The 20719-nt window shown below is 30.3% G+C and overlaps 6 protein-coding genes across 6 annotated transcripts; 3 read left to right on the plus strand and 3 right to left on the minus strand. All coding sequences in view use genetic code 12, as the record gives it.

The window, feature by feature from the left end:
- Positions 1-1032: 1032 nt before the first annotated feature.
- KGF55_000981 (uncharacterized protein) lies at positions 1033-2118 on the minus strand (the record flags this gene model as incomplete). Its single annotated transcript, XM_051761302.1, has 1 exon — positions 1033-2118. The coding sequence occupies one exon, from the start codon at positions 2116-2118 to the stop codon at positions 1033-1035; it is 1086 nt and encodes a 361-aa protein (XP_051616023.1).
- Positions 2119-3780: 1662 nt separating this feature from the next.
- On the minus strand, positions 3781-4773 carry KGF55_000982 (uncharacterized protein; the record flags this gene model as incomplete). The annotated part of the gene is made up of 1 exon (XM_051761303.1): positions 3781-4773. The coding sequence occupies one exon, from the start codon at positions 4771-4773 to the stop codon at positions 3781-3783; it is 993 nt and encodes a 330-aa protein (XP_051616024.1).
- Positions 4774-5240: 467 nt separating this feature from the next.
- ECM38 (Ecm38p) lies at positions 5241-6980 on the minus strand (the record flags this gene model as incomplete). Its single annotated transcript, XM_051761304.1, has 1 exon — positions 5241-6980. One exon carries the CDS (start codon positions 6978-6980, stop codon positions 5241-5243), a length of 1740 nt encoding a protein of 579 aa, XP_051616025.1.
- Positions 6981-8206: 1226 nt separating this feature from the next.
- Positions 8207-11314, plus strand: RAD2 (ssDNA endodeoxyribonuclease; the record flags this gene model as incomplete). Its single annotated transcript, XM_051761305.1, has 1 exon — positions 8207-11314. One exon carries the CDS (start codon positions 8207-8209, stop codon positions 11312-11314), a length of 3108 nt encoding a protein of 1035 aa, XP_051616026.1.
- Positions 11315-11486: 172 nt separating this feature from the next.
- Positions 11487-13850, plus strand: KGF55_000985 (uncharacterized protein; the record flags this gene model as incomplete). The annotated part of the gene is made up of 1 exon (XM_051761306.1): positions 11487-13850. One exon carries the CDS (start codon positions 11487-11489, stop codon positions 13848-13850), a length of 2364 nt encoding a protein of 787 aa, XP_051616027.1.
- A 4256-nt stretch (positions 13851-18106) lies between these two features.
- Positions 18107-20452, plus strand: KGF55_000986 (uncharacterized protein; the record flags this gene model as incomplete). Its single annotated transcript, XM_051761307.1, has 1 exon — positions 18107-20452. The coding sequence occupies one exon, from the start codon at positions 18107-18109 to the stop codon at positions 20450-20452; it is 2346 nt and encodes a 781-aa protein (XP_051616028.1).
- Positions 20453-20719: the final 267 nt, after the last annotated feature.

Below are 20719 nucleotides of genomic sequence, written 5' to 3' on the forward strand. Positions count from 1 at the left end.
TTTTTGTGTAATTTAATCGCATTTTGTATGAGAGTTTGAGCTGTACCATACAAACTAGAACAGCCTATAACTATGTTGTGATGCTATACGAACCACCGTAGACGGTCCCATCCATTTAAACACTCTCTGAATAAGCTGTAAACTTTTGGTTATGGGTAAAACCTTAAAATTGAGTCACTTATGGTCAAATCTAAAATCCCTAAAAAAAGTTGGGACATTTTCAGTACTTGAGCACACCTGACCAAACGTGAATTATTTTGAAGCTTCAATCTTAAACCTGGCAGTTAGGGATACTTTTTCTTTATCATTTTATAAAGTTTGGTGGTGAAAGACCAATTCTGATGTGCTCAAAATCGGATTCAAAAAAAAATCACTTTTTTGAGAGAAAATTATTTATCTCTCCAACCCACCCAAAACAGCTACGATCAAACTCAAAATTTGATATTATGTCTGAAATTAAGTACTAAAACTGCCAGACTACTCAAAATAAAATTTGGAAATTTTGAAATAGTTGAAACATCGATGTTTCAAATTTTTTGCAGCTAATTTAGCGCAGTTTATTTTATGTTTGTTAACTTTCGTCTTTAAGTACCCGATTATTAAGTACCCAATTTTGAAGCTACATTGCTCAAAATTTCAATGAGTTTTTTTTGCTCTAAAAACAATCTAATATCGGTTATCTGAGGTCAATTGAATTAGTGGTTGTGTCTTTACCTCTAGTTTAAGTTCAAACTTTTTCAGAATGAAGTTACCAAAGAATAAAAAGTCTATACATCCGTAACGCAGTATAAAATTGTTACACAAAAGTACATCTGTGCGTAAAATTTAAGGTGTGCTTTTTTTGGTAGGTGTTCTTTTTTATAGCACCCCACTCTAATATTTGTAGATTCAAACCAGAGATTACAGTGATATAAAAAAAAATGTAATATATTGATAGAAGCTACAAAAGCAACCAAAAAAATACACACTAGAATAAAAGATTATAGGATAAAAACCAGCATTACCTATTATTTCAACTTAACAATATTGATATTACTTCACATTTGATTTATTTTTCAAAGTATGTTCCGGCCACAGCTTAACAACTTTTTTCCTTGAAATATCATATCTAATATCTTTTTCCATTCTCAAAAAAGTGGCAATGCAAATCATAACCAATGAATCTTGATTTAATGAAAAATTACTATTATAAGTTTCAAAAGAATCTGTTTCTTCAATATATTCATCATGAAGTCCAGTTTGATCATGAATTCGTAATTCAGCTAGACGTAATTTACCTAAATTAAACGAAGTTTTAGCTAAACCGAATATAGCATTAGGTTTTGTTCCGTAGTAATCACCTCTTTGGATTCCAAACATACCATCAGTGTTTGTTTTAAACTTTGATGAAAACAAACTGAAAATAGTATGCTTATTGTTTAATTTATCACCATATCCAGACCAATAATCACAAAGCGATATTTGAGATGGCAATAAAGATGTATGTTTAAATCCAAATTTTATTTGTTCAGTTTGTTGAAAAAATGGAGTAACTGTTTCATCAACCCATCTATGTCGTTCACCTTTATAAATATAATCATAAATTGGAATATTTGTATCTTGAAACATAACAACTTTAGAATTTAAACTTTTTTGATATGGATCTGGTGTGAAATGAAATGTAAAAGCATTATACCCGTTATAACAAGACTTTTTAACTTGACAAAAAGTATAATAATTATTGTTGTCATCAATTGAAGTACCACTTTGAATATTGTGAGAATGAATTCGGAAAGTAACTGATCTTGCTGTAATGGGACTACACAAAGCAACGATAACTTTGAATAACGGTACACCAATACCTAATCTATGTAAATTATCAATTTCAGAATTCCTTCCATGCCTTTGGAAATAGGTATACTTAAATATTGAATCTTTCCCAACAAAAATATCTCCATTTCTATAATATCTGGTGTTAAAAATAATAGACCAACCTTTTGGAGAAGCATTTTGAAAAAAAACAGGTGTATCACCTACTGGAGGGTCATAATAAGATGGTGGTAAAACTTCTTCATCAATAGTAATTGGTTCATCACTTGGATTTTCTGTATATAATGGTAATGACTCAATGTTAGACATATTTAATAGCAGATTTGTAAACTTCGATCTTGCTTAGTTCAAAAGAGACTCATATTTGAGAAATTGATTAAAAGTTAAGTCCAAATCTATGCAAATTTATAGCTCTAGTTCAATATGAATAAGACCGTTCGAAAATTTTGTATGTTTCATGTTTTAGTCTAAAACCGTTTATAAACGGCTAATTGATAGTCTCAAAAATTTTAAAGCCGTTGAAACCCATTGATAAGAAATAATAGTCATCATTCTTTTTAATCTTTTTATTGTTATCAATTCTTACCCCAGATTTCAATTTTAAACTTTAACAGTTTTTGCATACATAATAATGTATAAATTAAATCTGATTAGATTTCGATGTGGATTACTTTACATGGATTAAAATAAAGATAGATCACAAGTAATTGATTTTACCAAAATTTGATTGATTGAATTTCAAATAGTAACTACTGATGATTTGTGGATATATGCAACTTTAGATCTTATTATCGTAGTAAATATGAAGAAAAACAACTACTATGCAAGTGCTCCGTTGGAATTTTATTGATTGAGATAAGCGTTTATCAATTGACTTTTAAACATTAATTTTTGTAGATCATTCATGCTTTAAATGATGATGACTTATGTGAGCCCACGATGGTCCTAGCTTAACAATTGCTATGACTGTCACTAGCAAACTCTATCCATCAAATTAGAACCCAAGGCTGATACAGCATCATTAAAAGAAACTGGATTGAACTTCATTATGATACGCTTTAGTAACATCTTATACAAATAAGGTTCACCACTTTCAATTCAAAATATCCTGTCATCAATGTGGTAGGTACTCAAATTAAAAGATTAAAACGCTCTATCGATACTGTTCCCAGACAATAAACAGATCACAAAATCAGACGAAGTATCCAAGCCACAAAAACTATTAAGGTTTTAAAATATCAAGATCTCGGAGATATATTTCTTGGAATCGGATTTATGAAGTTTTGCAAAACTATGTTTATCAACCCTTTTTGATTTTTGATTTAGGAATCTTATCTTTTACTCCTAAAATAGCAGCAAGCCAAAGAAATAATGAATGACTTCATCCTGTTTTATCTTTGTTGTTTCGTGGAATCAAAGATAAGTCCTTACGTATTAGAAGAACAAGCTCCCGAACACGTTCCGTTTGGGTTGCTTAAAATTGCAGTTGAATGATTTGGGTGTTTTAAGAAATCGAGTAAGTCGATTCTTTTAGTAGCCCAAGCCGTGAATTTTACAGATTTTCTATACTATTCTATACTACGTGAGTTAAAACTAGATTTGTACTACTCATCCTCTTCGAATTGAGCTTATCAATCAATGTCCTGGTTACGTTGTGTAGGAACTTTTACCAAGGGGTGATAATTAGCTTAAGCAACTATGATACAGCTGATAGAGTGGAAAATTTACAAGCAGTTCGGTTGCAATTAACATTGCGACGTCTAATTCAACTCTTTTTCCTACACAACCTATACGTAGCTAATACATTACATATTCCATTATTATACAATCGGTTATTGGGATTGGGTGAGTCATTGGTTGAGCTAGTATAACGTATTTTCACTATCACAATTCATTGATCTTCCTAGTCCCTGGCTGAATATCAATGATTTAGCTTGAAATTATGAGTTGATCTAAAGATTGCATTTTTTTCTAACCGCCACCGTTCCTTTTCTTTGCATCCTCAATTATATCTTTTTGTCTTTTAAGAACTGTAGCTATACATATCATGACCAAAACATCTTCATCAACTGATAAAATACTATTGTAATCAACACTTGGATCAAAATTACGCATATCATCAATCTTGATTTCCGCATATCCCAATTTAAAATATTGTTCTGCTTCCCCTACTATTGCTGAACAAATTGGCCCATAATATTCAGGTTTTGGAACTCTTGTTTTAAAGTTGAACTTCAGTTTAAAATAAGATGATAAAAATGGATTATCTTTAGATTTGGTCAACTTGTCACTTTTACCATCAAAATTGTCACATAATGATGGCTGATTAGGTAGTAAGATTGTATGTTTAAATCCAAACTTGACCTGAAATAACTTTGCAAAATAATGAATGTATGATTCATCCACCCATCTATGTTTTTGACCATTGTATAAATAATCATGAATTGGATATGTTGAATGTGAGAATAAGGTAACTGAAAAATTTTTACTAGCATCATTTCGATCTGGCACGAAATTGAAAACATATGAATTGTAACCTATATGGTAATGCTTTCTAACAACACAAAAATCATAATAATTTTTATCGACATCAAACGGACCATCAAGATTAGGATAATATCTTCTAAATGTCAAAAATTTTGTAGTTGCAGGGTTTAAAGGAACAATAGCTTTAAGCAAAGGAATTCCAATACCTTGTCTTTGTAAGTCTATAATATGTGGACTTGTACTTTGTTTTTTAAAAGCATCAAATTTTTCACTTGCATCTTTACTAACAAATAATCTAAATCCATCAGTCCAGAATCTATTATTTATAACAATGGTCCAACCTCTCGGTGAAACATCTTTGAAATATATTGGTATTTTATCAATAGGCTCTTCAAATGGTGGAGGTTTATTTTTGGTATCTTTTTCAAAAGTTGTAGGTCCATCAGTGTAAGCAGGTAGTATATGTTTTTTTGACATGTCTAAAAATTTAATCACTTATTGTTGCGATATGAATTGAGTGAATGAGCACCTCATATGGTACTAATATGTGGAGATTATCAGATCTTTATATATTCTTTTCTTCAATTCTGAACTTTTATTAATTTAAATCCGATCGCACTTAAAAATGGTTTTGTAACCTTTATATAAGCCTTGGTCATGCGGCTAACATCAAACTAATATTAATATTTTCATCAACTAAATTTGATAAAGCATAAATTACAAAGACTAAATCAGTAACTCGGCTGTAAGCCAGCAAATTAATTGTAATCATTCTTTCTTCAGGATTAAGTTTCACTCAGAACTCGTGAGATCAAAATTTGTGTTAGTTTCGTATTTTACGATTCCGAATTATTAGGATCATATATTTCTACATAAAGTTTACAAATATTGATATTGAGATTTTTCGATAAATTTCCAATGTAAAATCGATAGTCTCATTTAATCTATACAAATGGCACAGCTGCTCCATCACCACGCATGTCACTGCCTGCAGCAAATATAAGTTGACCATCCTTACTTTCATTTTTTATAATTTGACCTCTACCTACCATTTGACGTCCATAATCACTCATTACTTGCAAAGTATGACCCAAGGCTTTTAATTCCTCAATGGTCGACTCCCCAACATCTTCCTCTATTTGCACAATAGTAATTGGAGTTCTGACTGGTCCATCTGCCCCTCTGCCTCTATCTTTAGCATCTTCATTGTTTGAATTTAAGACAAATCTAGGTGAATCCAACAGCTGCTGAGGAGTCATACCAAATATTATCATATTCAAAACATGTTGTACATGACATACCGGTTGAGCAAATCCTCCCATATTTCCAAAAGCTGCATATAATGAATTATCCTCTTTATTAGTGATCATACCTGGAATTATTGTATGATACGGTCTCTTACCTCCTTCTAAACAATTTGATAAACCTGGACTTAAATTAAAATTCGATCCTCTATTTTGCAAGCAAAAACCATATTTTTCAACTAAAATACCTGAACCAAAACCTTCATAAACTGAATTAATGAACGAACATGCATCACCATTTCCATCTGTAACTGAAAAATAAACAGTATCTGATTTGTATTTGGGATCAGGAACTCCATGAGTCATAGTTTCTCCATCTATTATTTTATTTGGTGAAAATAATTTAGCTCTAGTTTTTAAATATTGATGATGTAATAAATCTTCAACTGGAATTTCTTTAAAAGTTGGATCAGTTACATATTCATCAGAATCATGAAATCCTAATTTACAAGCTTCAATCAAAATATGTAAATACTCAGCAGAATTATGTTTAAGTTTATACAAATCAATGACCCCTTCATTATGTAATTCTTGAATCAATCCTAATGCTAGTAGAGCCACCAATCCATGACCATTTGGTGGAATTTCCCACACATAATGATTTTGGAAATTTAATTTGATAGGTTCAACGATTGTTGATGTATGTTCCTTAAAATCTTTCAAAGATAACTTATGATTTCTTTTTGTAGTAGTTTCTACAATAGCTTCTGCAATTGGACCTTCGTAAAATGCTTTTTCACCTTCTTTACCAATAAGTTCCAAACAATTTGCAAATGGTATATTTTTAACGAATTCACCCTCATTTGGACCTCTTTCACCATCAAGTATGAAAGGATTGTTTTTAACATTTGGATTTTGACTTTTCAATTTTTTAATTGAACCTCTCCATGAACGACTTGATAATTCTGACACAGGAAATCCATCTCTAGCTAATGACACGGCTGGTTCCAAAATCTCTTCAAAAGATACTTTTCCAGATCCCCAATTCTTATAAGCTTGATACCAACCATCGATTGCCCCAGGAACAGTCACAGAAAAAACAGAAGTATAAGGTATTCTTGACATAGGTTTTCCATCATTATGTTCATTCCAAACATCTTGTGGGGTAATATTTTTAGCCGCTCTACCACAACCATTCAATCCAAAAACCTTTCCACCAGTATGAAATAAAGCAAAAGCATCACCACCTACACCTGTAGATGCAGGCTCAGTAACACATAATGCAGCTGATACGGCTATAGCAGCATCAACACAATTTCCACCTTTATCTAATATTTTCAATCCAGCAGAATTTGCTAATGGTTGAGTTGATGCAACCATACCTTTATGAGAATATACAGTTGATCTCCTCGAAGGAAATTTCATGAATTGGCTTGACATTTTGACTAAATTGTTGGATGTTGAGTAGAATTTTTGTTGAAAGTTGAAAATTGATCTTGAAATTTTGTACATAACCGCGATTCATAGTATTTATATGGAATTTAATTAAAGACCAAATAGACTACTTTAAGGCTAAAAAAATTCCGTTCCCGAATTAAGTAAGACAAATGAATTAAACCGATCCGAACCAAAAAGTTTTGTGTCGTAAATTAGCAAGAGGTGACTTTAGCTTTATGTCAAGAACGTTAACTATGTGAAAGAAGTTCTGCCAACTCGATATTAAACCCATCTCAAAAATTTCAGCTTCCTAGTTGTCTGAAGAATTAATCTCCAACTTCATGTATCTACAAACGATTCTAAAAGTTAGTTTTTATTTAGTTTTAAATGACGGTGAATCTTCAATGTATTCTTATAATTCTTTTTGCCTCATTTCTCGTCTGCCTCATATCTCTGGTCAATGAGCAGTGAAAATGTTCCATAATGTCCCTAGTCAAAAGATTCAAATTTCCTAATTATGCAACAAAATATCATTCAAATTAATTCTTGGATGATTCTAAGTGTACTTTGTTAGCGGCAAGAGGTCATATTCCGTAAACTTGCAACGAAATAGGCTTTTCAAATTGAAAATACAAGATGTTCTCAAATTCAATAAAAAATCGAGTGCAGTTCTCGTTTTGAGTGAAGCATCATTTTATAGTGCATTTTCGAGTTTGACAAATTTTGAAAAAAATACATATTTGCTCAGATATCTAGTTCAGTATTGCTCTAGATATTAGAGACCTCATACAAGTAACGCTCAGAATTTGCGATTAAATATTTAATAGCAATTGAGTTTTTAGACAAACCAGTTTGGTAAAAATATGTGATTTTTGGAAGGTTCCATAGTGGAAACCTGAGTCTTCACCATCGTCAATTTTGAACCAGATTTGAACCAGATACTTTAAATTCATAATGAATTTTATTTTTGTTCAAATTATAAACAGTCATAGATATTGTTAAATTTCGAATGTAATTTGTATGAGCGTAGTTGGGGTTTTAATTTAAAATCAGATGTTATAACTCAGTCTATGGGTTCAATCAGCGATTTAAAATAGTTTCAGTTTACTAAGTCGTAGCTAAAACCGTTGCTTTTGTGTTATAAAAATATAGCAAGAGAATTATTCACGATACAAGAATCAACTATTACTGCATTAGTCACGAATGAATTTCATTATAAACATTTTTGAATGGGGGTTCAGTCATTATGGGATATAGTAGGACCATCCGCAAGACCTGTTAGATTAGAAGCGTTGTCTCGAAAGAAACTTGCAGTTGATGCCTCAATTTGGATCTATCAATTTTTGAAAGCTGTTAGGGATAAAGAAGGTAACGCGTTACATGCTTCACATATTGTTGGATTTTTCAGAAGAATTTGTAAATTATTATATTATGGGATCTTACCAATATTTGTATTTGATGGAGGAGTTCCAGCTTTAAAAAGACAAACTATAAATGAAAGGAAAAGTCGAAGGCAAGAGAAATCTGAATCAACTAGGGAAACAGCTCAAAAACTATTGGCGATTCAACTACAAAGAGAAGCTGAGGGTTCGATAGCTCCTAGAGTACAAAAGAAATCAAAATCCAAAACCCCAGATAATGATGACTACGACGATGATGTGATATATTTTGAAGACTTACCTGGAAATCAAAAGGTTCATGTTGAAAAAGAAGAATCTTCAAAGCCGAAGAAATCAGTAAAATTTAGGAAAAAAGACGAATACCATCTACCGGACTTGCATGAATTCAAAGTTTCTAGGCATGATCAAAGAATAATGCCAGATGATGAAATTATTGATTCTTTAGATGATTTTGATCATGTTGATGGTATAAACATTAATGATGTAGATCCAAAATCAAAAGAATTCTCAAGATTACCCATTGCTACACAATATATGATATTAAATCACTTGAGATTAAAATCAAGATTGAGAATGGGATATAGAAAAGAACAATTGGAAGAATTATTTCCTAATTCAATGGACTTTTCAAAATTCCAAATTCAACAAGTTCAAAAAAGAAATTTTTACACTCAGAAACTAATGAACGTTACTGGAATGGGGGAAGATGTAAATGTGGAAAAAAGAATAGCTGGAGACAAGGATAGAAAATACGCGTTAGTTAAGAACGATGATGGATGGACCTTAGCTCTTCAAGGTGGTGAAACTAGTATAGAAAACCCTATTCATGTTTTTTCAGATGATGAGTTGAAAGAGAAAGTTGATAATTTAAAGCGTGATCAACATACTCAACCAATAACAGTGAATGATGCAAGTGAGGATTCTGATGACGAATTTGAAGATGTACCACTACAAGAACAACAAGAGTCTGAAGCAGATAAAGAAGTGCAAGCAGCAATTATTAAATCAATTTATGATCAATATGATACTAAACCAACAATACAAGAAGACGAAGAAAATGATTTGAGGAAAGCTGTAGATGAGAGCAAAGAGGAATATTACAAAATGATGGAAGAGGAAAAGCAATTTGAAAATAAGGTTTCGTCAATTGATTTCAGCTCATCTTTATTGTTTTCAAACCCCAAAACAGCAAATTCTAATCCCAAAGATCAAATTGATTTCACGTCATCATCTTTATTCGCTCAACCTACTCAGACCAACCAAATACCAAAAGCAGTTGCTTTGCCTGAAGCAAAGAATGCAAAGAAAAGTCCCGAGAAATCAAAAGTTACTACGAGGACACCTCAGAAAGAAGTAAGTTCGAAGAATGAATTAAAGAATTCGTTCATGTTTCAACCCGAGGAATATCAAACTGGTAAAATCGAAATTACTAAAGGCAAAGATGAAAAACGAGAGGAATTTGTGAACGAACCAAAAAAATATGAACCAGAAGATCTGGATCTAGACTCTTCTGATGATTCGATTTTTATTGCCGAAAAGTCTAAAACTAAGAGTAAGGAAAAATCCAAGAAAGCTAAGAAAGACATGTACAAGTTACCAACAATTCCAAAAAAGCCAGCCAAAGCAGGTCAACAAAACCCACTACCTAGCTGGTTTCAAGACGAGGTTAAAAGAACTTTAAATCCACACAATGAAAAGTTTGTTGCAGATGATGGAATAACGAAAGAAGGTAAAAAGAATGAAGAGGAAGATGCTGGTTTGATTTCTTGGTATGAAGCTAAACAATATTTGGATAAAGATAACGACAACAGAGTTGATGATGATGAAGTCCAAGAGGTTAATCCTAATTTTGATGCTGGACCAACATTGTCACACGAAAATAATGTAGTTCATGATGATGAGGAGCAAGAGAAACTGGCAAATAAAAGGAGACCGGCAGTTATTGATTACGACTTTGAGGAAGAAGATGAAGACAACTTAATTAAACAATTACAAAATGAAGAATTTGATCATGAAAGTTTGAGAACTCAAATTGTTTCATCACAGAACGTACCTATTTCATCAATTGAAACTCGAATAACAGACGAACAATTATTACAGGAGAAATTAGCAAAAGCAAAAAGGGATTCAGATGAAGTTACTGAAAATATGATTCATGATGTACAAGAATTGTTGAAAAGATTTGGAATTCCTTTTATTACAGCACCTATGGAAGCTGAGGCACAATGTGCTGAACTATTGAAGATTGGATTAGTAGATGGTATAATTACAGATGATAGTGATTGTTTCTTATTTGGTGGTGATAAAATTTATAAAAATATGTTTAATCAAAAACAATTTGTGGAATGTTATTTCAAAGATGATGTTGAGCAAAAAATTGGTTTATCACAAGTAAATTTGATAGAGTTAGCATTGTTGTTGGGAAGTGATTATACAGAAGGTATCAAGGGAATTGGACCAGTGTTGGCTATGGAGATTCTAGCAGAGTTTGGGAGCTTGAAAAATTTTAAAAAATGGTTTGATTTACATACAAAATCAAATAAAGATAAAAAGGAGTTAAATTCATTGGAAAAAAACTTGTTAGCAAAAGTTAAAAATGGTAAATTATATTTACCTGATGGATTTCCTGATAAAGTAGTATTTGAGGCATACGAATTACCTCAAGTTGATTCTGATAGAAGTGAATTTAAATGGGGAGTACCAAATTTAGATCAAATTCGATCATTTTTAATGTTTAATGTTGGTTGGACACAAGAACGAGTTGATGAAATAATGATACCCTTAATACGAGATTTGAACAAGAAGAAAGCAGAAGGAACCCAATCAACTATTGGAGAATTTTTCCCACAAGAATATATCCAAAGTAGAAAAGAACTTACATTGGGTAAAAGAATGAAGACAGCTGCCAATAAATTGAATAAACGAAGAAAAGTATAGATTTTAGCGATTAATGTACATGTAGTTTCTCACATAATTGTAGACTGGCTAGTTTTAAATTCTCTATTTTTTGATCCTGCGTATAATTTGGTGATATTTCAACGAACATAAATAAAAGTCCGCTTTAAACACTCATTAGCAAAAATCAATATCAACCCCAAATCCAAAATTAATGAATGATTCGTTGTCCAAAATTACTTCTATGATAGAATCCGCAAAGGATCTATCGATTGAAGCTGCAATGACAGCGTCTTCAAAACTAATGGATTCAACAACATCAAGACCACATGAAATTTCAAGTTTATTAAATTCAAGATTAAATAGAGATATATTGAATGGTATGAGATGTGTCTTGTCACTTATCTCAAAAGAAGAAGATGGATTACCATATTTTGCAGATGTTGTTAAAAACATTACTAATGATAGTGCTAAGATAAGACAATTAGTTATGATTTATTTAACTAAATATGCAGATGCAGAAGCTGATACCGCTTTATTATCAATTAATTCAATACAAAAATCATTAAATGATAAAATACCAGCTAATAGAGCCAACGCAATTAGATCGTTGGCTGGAATTAAAATTGAATCAATTGTTCCTATTTTGACATTAAGTTTGAAAAGAACATCAACTGATCCATCTCCTTTGGTTAGAGCATCAGCAGCATTATCAATTGGTAAAATATATGATATAGCTGGGAAATCAAGGAAACAAATTTATGAAATTTTGGGGAATTTATTGGCCGATAGTGATGTTAATGTAGTGGCAGCTGCAATTAAATCATTTTATATAATAATGAATAAATTAAAAGGTGATAAAAAATGGAAATATATACATGGAAACTTTAGAAGATTTTGTAATTTGATAACTAAATTTGATGAATGGACTCAAGTCTTTGTTATGGACATTTTGAATGAATATTGTCGAATTTTTATTGCAAAACCAGTTAATGATCAGAATTTAGATTCTGATTTGGATTTATATATTACTTCCTTATTGCCATTAGTACAATCAATATCTGAGATAGTCATCATAAGTGTCGCGAAAGCTATATATTTATTGACCCCTGGTTATTTTCAAGAATATAATTTGGATACTATGTTATTAAGAATTGCAAATACATCTAATGATCAAGATGTTGCAGAATTATCATTACAATTTATTTTAATTTTAAGTAAATTCAATCCTCAATTTTTTTCAAAGAAGTATAGATCATTTTATTTAACTCCAAATGATTACCTTCAATCATCGATCTTAAAATTGAAAATTTTGGCCACGATACCAAATGAAGATAACTTTAAATTTATTTTGGAAGAATTAAAATATTATGCTTCAAATTCAGAAAATGGTTTGATTTCGAAAGAATCCATTAAATCAATGGCTAAATGTTCAGCTATATCTTCTGAATGGAGTCAAAAGATATTAAACTGGAGTTTGTCTAAACTTGAAACACTTAAAGGTGATACAACAAGTGAAATTTTAACTATTATTCGTCATATTATCCAACAAAAGTATGACTTAAATGGAGAATCAGAAAAAGTTTATATATTAAAAGTTATAAGTAAACTTGCATCTATACTAAGTAAACAAGATCTTGACTTGGAGGATGATGCTAGAGGATCAATAATATGGACAATAGGTGAATATACTATTTTAGCTGATAACTTAATAGGTCCAGACGTATTAAGATTGCATATTAAAAACTTTGCTCATCAACCTGAATCAGTTAGGTATCAATTATTACTTTTGGCATGTAAAAGTGCAGTTTTTGAGTTGAATAGAATTAAAAATGAACATACCGAAGAAGAAAATGAATTAGTTAATTCAAAATTTCAAGGAACAATGGAGTATAAAATGTTTCAACATATTTTATATCTATCTAAATATGATGAATCTTATGATACAAGAGATAGAGCAAGAATGTTTAGTGTTTTACTTGATTCTGGAGCTAACAGATCTCAATTATCGTCATTAATATTCCAAGTCCCCAAACCAATACCATTAATAGATCTAGTTGATAGTTCAAATTATGATAAATCATCACTTAAATATTTCAAAACCAAAGATTGGAATAAAGATCAAAATAATTTACCATCATCTTCAATTAGAAATGAAACACCTATTCAATATAATAAATTATCAAATTCTTCAAATAATTTTAATAGTAAATCACCAAGTCCAATTAGTATTAATGAAAATTCTTTTAGTTCAAAACAATTAAAGAATTTACCTGATGCTATAAAGTCAAAAAATTTTGCATCTGATACTACGGCTAATGCCAAATCTTATAAATTACAAAGTTTGGATGAATTTTTTGGTAGTGATGATGATGAAGAAGAAGAGGAAGAGGAAGAAAACGAGGAGGATGAAGAGGAAGAAGAAGAAGAAGAAGAGGAGGAAGAAGAAGAAGAAGAAGAAGAAGAAGAAGAAGAAGAAGAAGAAGACTCCAGTGATGAAGACGACGAGGAAAATGAAAGCAGTGAAGAAAATGGTTATGATAAGTTACGAGAAAAAATGCAAAACGGACAAGAATAGTCAATAAGTGGATAAAGTGATGTTTAATAACTTTCATTTATATTTCGGTATATTCGCACGACTTTTATGTCGACGAACATTTATATTTTCGTTGTTGATATTTTGTAGATGTAGATAGATACTGAACCAATCAACTTATATTTAAACTTATATATTATATTATAATATCTAATTACCACTAAGCATAAAGTAACCGAGAGTACGCTTAGATAATTATATATTGCAATCTAATTTAAGGCCGAGTATACATCAAAAGGATAAACATGAGGATGAAATTACGAATAAATTCATTAGTCGTATTTACATTCGATAATTACCTAATCATTTCTTACTAAAAAGAGCTGTTCAAGTCAAAGGACAAACGTATATGTATAGAATCAATATACAGTACATTTTCAGATAAAACCAAATTTAAGAATAATTCAGAATTTACTGGCGAATTTTTGCAGCTTCCATAATTACATATAATTTTGAAAGAAAATGGCAACTTGATTATCAGATTGAGTAGAAAAAGTATTGAAGATCTTTGTTTACCTTTTTTACACGTTCATAAATTTACTTTTATATATTGGTTTCCTCCGTAAATCTAGGTTTTTGAACAATAAATTTTCTATTTTCATTATTAGGACTATTTTGTGATGCAAAATTTATTTACAAATCTAGTTGATTAGCAATTAATAGATTCAATTATTGAACAAGCAAGTTTAAATTATGATACAAGAAAGATGAATAATTTGATTGGATTTGAAGCAATAACAAAAACTTAAGTGCAAACAAAAGTAGTACGGACCCTAGTGCAACAATCATGAAATTCATCGTGACTAATTAGCGCAAATTGTAATGTACTATACATTTATTTTAGTATTTGCGGAATGGAAATTTAGTCTCTTTTTTTTCTTCTTCTATAGAAAACATTCACAACTTTTTTCTGTCTTTTCTTATCTAATGAAAATAGAATTAAGTGCTGATCTTGCTGGATTAGGCCTAAATAATTTTGTTCTTTTTTGTTTTTCTAAAAAATAAACAACTAAATTAAGAGGTAAATCTATGAATTGTCGATCATTTCGAATATTGAAAGGAAATTAAAAAAACGTTGAACAGAAAAGAATTCATAGAAAATTTTCGTAAATTGTTAAAATGATTAGCTATATTTCTAATTGAATCTTATTTAGTCAGGAATTAAAAGTTTAAGGGTTATTATATGTTTTCTATTTGACAATTCGAAATATTTCAATAATATTTTGTGTGTTTCTAAGTTTTTATCAATTTAATTTATCCGTAGTAGCCATCAACAATAGTGTGTAATCTGGTGGCAATTTTAAGTCATTAGAACATGTGATATTTCAAATGTAGTAGAGAAAGTGGGCACTTTTCTAAAAGTAATATAACTTATTTTCATAACTGATGTCATGTTCTGTTAAAAATAGGTAAGGCAATTTACCATAGTGCAAATATTAAACTTGATGTATATTTTGGCCGTAAATGGAGTGGACTTAATAATTAATTGATTAATAAATTAATGTTTATTATTTTCTCTTCATAATGTAGAACTAGAATTGATGAAAAATATATGTTAATTATTTTTTTCTATTTTTAAATTGATTTTATGCAAGTTTAGGAATTAATGAAAATTTAATATAATATTAATTCCCTTGCATCAAATATGACACAGAATTAAAAGTCGCTTGTTTATTTTGATTTTTTAAAATAAGGGGGGTGCTAGTATTGATATTTAAAATAATCGAAATAAAGTTAAAACGTTGATGAGAGCAAGACATTTAAAACAAAGATTCAGAAACAATACCATAAGTGTGGAAATAAGAAAATGAAACACTCTTGTTATATGATGTTATTTTAAAACAATAACTAATTTTCCAAGGTAGTAGCATTTTAACTTTTAAACAATAGAGAAAACATGGGTTAAAAAAAAAAAGGGTTTATCAAGTTGTTTCAGAACACAAAACAACATAATATATGTGCAATAAAAATAGGTTTATTCCTTTTCCCAGCTTTCCTTTAATTTACTTACGGTAAGGTTATTCCCTTTTTCATACAAAGATCTTCAAAATACTGGGCTTTTCGCTCAACCTGGTAAGATCTTCCAGTCTTCTTTTGTACATTACGCGAATGTTGAAATACCATTAGGACTTAATTCTGAAGATTATGAAATACATTTGCTGGTCTGATTAAATAATTTATTTTGACATATGAATTTGTTTATTAGACTCCACAATAAGTTCAAGCTCATAACAGTTTGCGCTTTTTGCGTATTTTTAAAAATGATTCAATCATATGAAAGGAAAGTAGTTTGGTAACAAAAGTGTTAAATTAGTTGATAGCAAATTTAAATTAATGAATTTAGTCATATTTTTATGGTAAGTCTTAGTGATGTGCAAAAAGAATTAAAAAAACAGTATAAGCTTGATTAATTTCTTGATTGAAGATATTATTTTGCACTTGTATATATTTGACCAAGGTAATAGACTACCCTTTTTTGACCAATTTGAACGAGTTTAACAATAAACAATTTAGGAGTTACTACATTTACACAAACACACAAATCAATTTTAAATTTAAATGTAAAAAAGCGTTTTATTATTTCCCAAAATAAAAGTCTTTTGAATCATTTACACTCTTTGTTTGATTAACTAAATTAAATTAGGAAAAATTAATGAAAACAGTTAATTTCGGCTAATTCAAGGAACAATCAAATCAATTTAGACTAAAACTAAAATTTTTTAAAAATATTGACTAATTAGTCTTAAAACTAGAGGGCAAATTACTCACCTGAGCTACTAATTTTCATTAATCTATTAATTTGCCAAAAGAATTCAATCTAATAATCTGAGGTAAATTGTAATATCTAGCTACTCATTCTCGTGATTTATCCTACTTTTATGTTACATTGATCATTACCTTATAGGGATTAATATCACGAAACAATTTCAAATTCTATTTAAGGTTATAGTTGAAACTGAACCCTTTTTTTCATCTCAATCTTTCTTATTTTTAATTTCCATTTCGTTTGCTTTTTCGTAATAAAAATTTATATTAGTGTATATTAATTCCTGTATATAAAACATGTTAAAATTTTTTTTTCATCAAAATTAGACGAATTTAAAATGATCCGATTACATCACAGGCAGTTAGTTGTTTTAAAATTTAAATCATACAACATCAACTAAATGAATGTCATAATAGCTATTACTTAACAATATCGTCAAATCGAATGAGAGAACAAAAAGTAGAAATAGAGAACCCAGCAATCGAATTGGAATTGAAACGCGTATATCAAAAATATTATACAATGGTTAGAAAACCTTCAAACACGTCCTAGTAAAAAAAATTGAAGCTAATCCTGATCGACGACTCGAAATTTAAAGAAATTAATCAAATTCGTTATCTTTAGAAAGATATTATTTATTTACTGAATTACTTTCTTGTATGCATTCGACAATAATACACACCAATACAAATACAATGTATATGAAAATTTTTGTGATTTTCCATAAAATCATATTTACAGTAACAACACGTACTACCCTTAAGGCATATTTGTACATCTGCTCATTTAAGACATATTAAAATATCGTAACCAAATATGATGGGGTGCTTGTTTTTGTAAATTCAATGTTCATCTAATAAAGAATTTAGAAACAGATTAAGTCACAGTTTTTTGGAGTTGAATTTGCGTCTCCTCCTCCAATTCTGTTAAGAGTTTTTCCTGTTACCTAGCAAATTCGATTTTGTTTCAGGTTTTAAAATTTTTACCGACGATGAAGTAATGGGTATTACAGGAAAAGGGTTTAGTTCAAAGTATCATAACGATGAAATGCAAAAAGGGTTATGGAGTTAAAAAATTTAAGTAATGCATTATGTACTAAATACAATTGTTGCAAAAAATTAAATTTAAACAATAAACAAAAACAAGATTGCAAAATGAATACTTCCAATTTAATATATCAATTTTACGAATTTTGTCCTACATTAATCGAATTTAATTTACTACAATAATTCATTAGGTAAAATAATAGATGAATTAAGATAATTTATTAATCAATTTAGCAAAGATTTACATATGAAGAAAACTCGTGTTTTATCAAATTTAAAGTAGTATATGTATAATGATTGCAAAATTATAAAAGAATCAATAAATCTTCTTCTAATTAATATTTTGAACTTTTTTTAAAATTTATCAACAATCTACAATCGCTTAATTCATTCGCTTTTTTAAACAGCTACATTATCATTAGGTCATGCAGTTATCGATTACTTCAATTACAGCTTTCGTAGCTTTAATTTGCTCAACACAAGCATTTTTAGGTTTGTATTTATTTGCAGACCTTTTTGGAAACTTCCTTCCTCCAAAAGGTACAACTCCTCCACCAACACCACAATGTGATATAAAAAAAATTTATATTGGTGAAAATGTTAATCAAAAGAGAGATATATCAAAAAGTTTTGATGCTGTTTTCGGTATTTCTGCTGCTCAAAAAAATGACGATGGTACTTATAATGTTTTTGCTAATTATGAAGCCAAAGATGCTAAAGCTTTAAAAGCAAACTTTACAGATGTTATTAAAAAGGTTTCATTCACAGGTACAAAGGTTATTGATGTTGATATTTTCGGTAAAGATCTTGAAATTTCAGTTTCAGATGCTTTCAAATGGTCTACTGCTTTCAAAGTTAAACCAGATATTATTGGTGGTAAATGTTGTTTACCATCAGGTTTCAAAATTATTTTTGATTTTTGGGATGAATTAAAATTTGATTTAGATTCAGAGTTATATTGGAAAGCTAAAAAACTTAAAGAAATTCTTGGTTTAGCTAATACTATTAAACTTAATTTAATTTCTGATGTTTTTAAAGTTTTTGATATTGAGAAATATTTTAAATTACAATTGGATTTAAGTAAAAGAGAAGAATTTGAAAATGATTTAGATTATTCTTCAATTGATAAAAGAAATTTCGATTGGATTGCTGAATTTTTAAATAAAATCACCCAAAAAGGTATTCAAGCTGAACAACAATGTTGGGATTGTGAGTGTCCATCAGGCTCAAGTTCATTACCATCTTCAACTTTAAGTTCATCAACTATCTCATCAAGTGAAAGTTCAGTTTCATCAACAATTTCATCAAGTGCAAGTTCAGTTTCATCATCATCATCAGAATCATCTACTATAAGCTCAGTTTCATCAACTGCTCCACCAAGCTCTAGTTCTGTTTCATCAACTGCTCCACCAAGCTCCAGTTCTGTTTCATCAACTGCTTCATCTAGCTCAAGTTTTGTTTCATCAACTGCTTCATCTAGCTCAAGTTCCTTCACATCCCCATCTAGCTCAAGTGTAATCTCATCATCATCATCATCATCATTCACAACCCCATCTAGCTCAAGTATTATCTCATCATCATCATCATCATCATCATCATCATCATCATCAACATCATCATCATTCACTACACCATCTAGTTCAAGTATTATATCATCATCATCATCATCATCTTCATCATCATTCACTACACCATCTAGTTCAAGTATTATCTCATCATCATCATCATCTAGCTCAAGCTTAAGCTCAGTTTCTTCATCTGCTTCAAGTAGTGTTTCTTTCACAACTCCATCTAGCTCAAGTGTAATCTCATCATCATCATTATCATCTAGTTTAAGCTCAAGCTCAGTTTCTTCATCATCAGTCTCAAAATCTAGTTCAGTAACTGGTCCAGCTCCATCATCAAGCTCTTCGGGCTCAATCACTGCCCCAGTCTCATCATTATCTTCATCAGCTCCACCGGTCTATGGTAATTCTTCAATTGTATCAAGTACTACCACTAAAGTTCCTCCACCAGCAACTGAATCAAAAACAACTGAAATTCCTCCACCAGCATCATCATCAATTTCAACTCCAGAAATCAGTAAAACTGTAATTACAACCACTGGTGAAGGCTCAAAAGTATCAACAATAACTACAGGATTGACAACAATTACTGAAGGCACTACTGTTTATACTACCTACTGTGAATTAACTGAATCATCTGAATCAAAAACTACTGAAGGTCAACCACCAGCATCTGAATCAAAAGCTACTGAAGTTCCTCCACCAGCATCTGAATCAACTTCAACTCCAGAAATCAGTAAAACTGTAATTACAACCACTGGTGAAGGCTCAAAAGTATCAACAATAACTACAAGATTGACAACAATTACTGAAGGCACTACTGTTTATACCACCTACTGTGAATTAACTGAATCATCTGAATCAAAAACTACTGAAGGTCAACCACCAGCATCTGAATCAAAAGCTACTGAAGTTCCTCCACCAGCATCTTATTCAAAAACTACTACTGAAGTTTCACCATCAGGCTCAAAAACTACTACACAATCTGGTGCTTCTCCATCTTCTCCAAGCGGTGGTGCTAACGAAGGATCAAGCTCAGGTAATGAAGGAGGTAAAGGTTCTACTTCAGGATCTCACTCAACTACAGTCGCAAGTAGTCCTTCATCATCTGCTGCTGTTAGTGTTCCAGCTTATGAAGGTTCAGCTTCTAATGCACATTATTCATTTGGAGCAGCTTTACTTGGAGCTATTGCTCTCATGTTTTAATACTGCTAAATTATATTTTCATTTCGGTATAAATTCGTTTTATTATTATTATTTAATCACTTTCATAAAGTTTTGCTCAGTTTATCTTGATGATAAGAATTTGCACCACTACAATATTTTTGTGAACTACAAAGTTCTTTAATTAGTTCATTCATTATTAAATTTCGGTATATTTTCAATTTGATACCCATCTTATATTATTCTGTACTTAGTTATTATAGAGTATATTATTATACGATTTAATTGAAAAATATTTAATATCTACTA

The sequence above is a fragment of the Candida pseudojiufengensis genome, assembly GCF_024610245.1.
Source record: "Candida pseudojiufengensis strain CBS 10847 chromosome Unknown scaffold2, whole genome shotgun sequence".
In the NCBI taxonomy this organism is placed as follows: Eukaryota; Fungi; Ascomycota; class Pichiomycetes; order Serinales; family Debaryomycetaceae; genus Lodderomyces; species Lodderomyces pseudojiufengensis.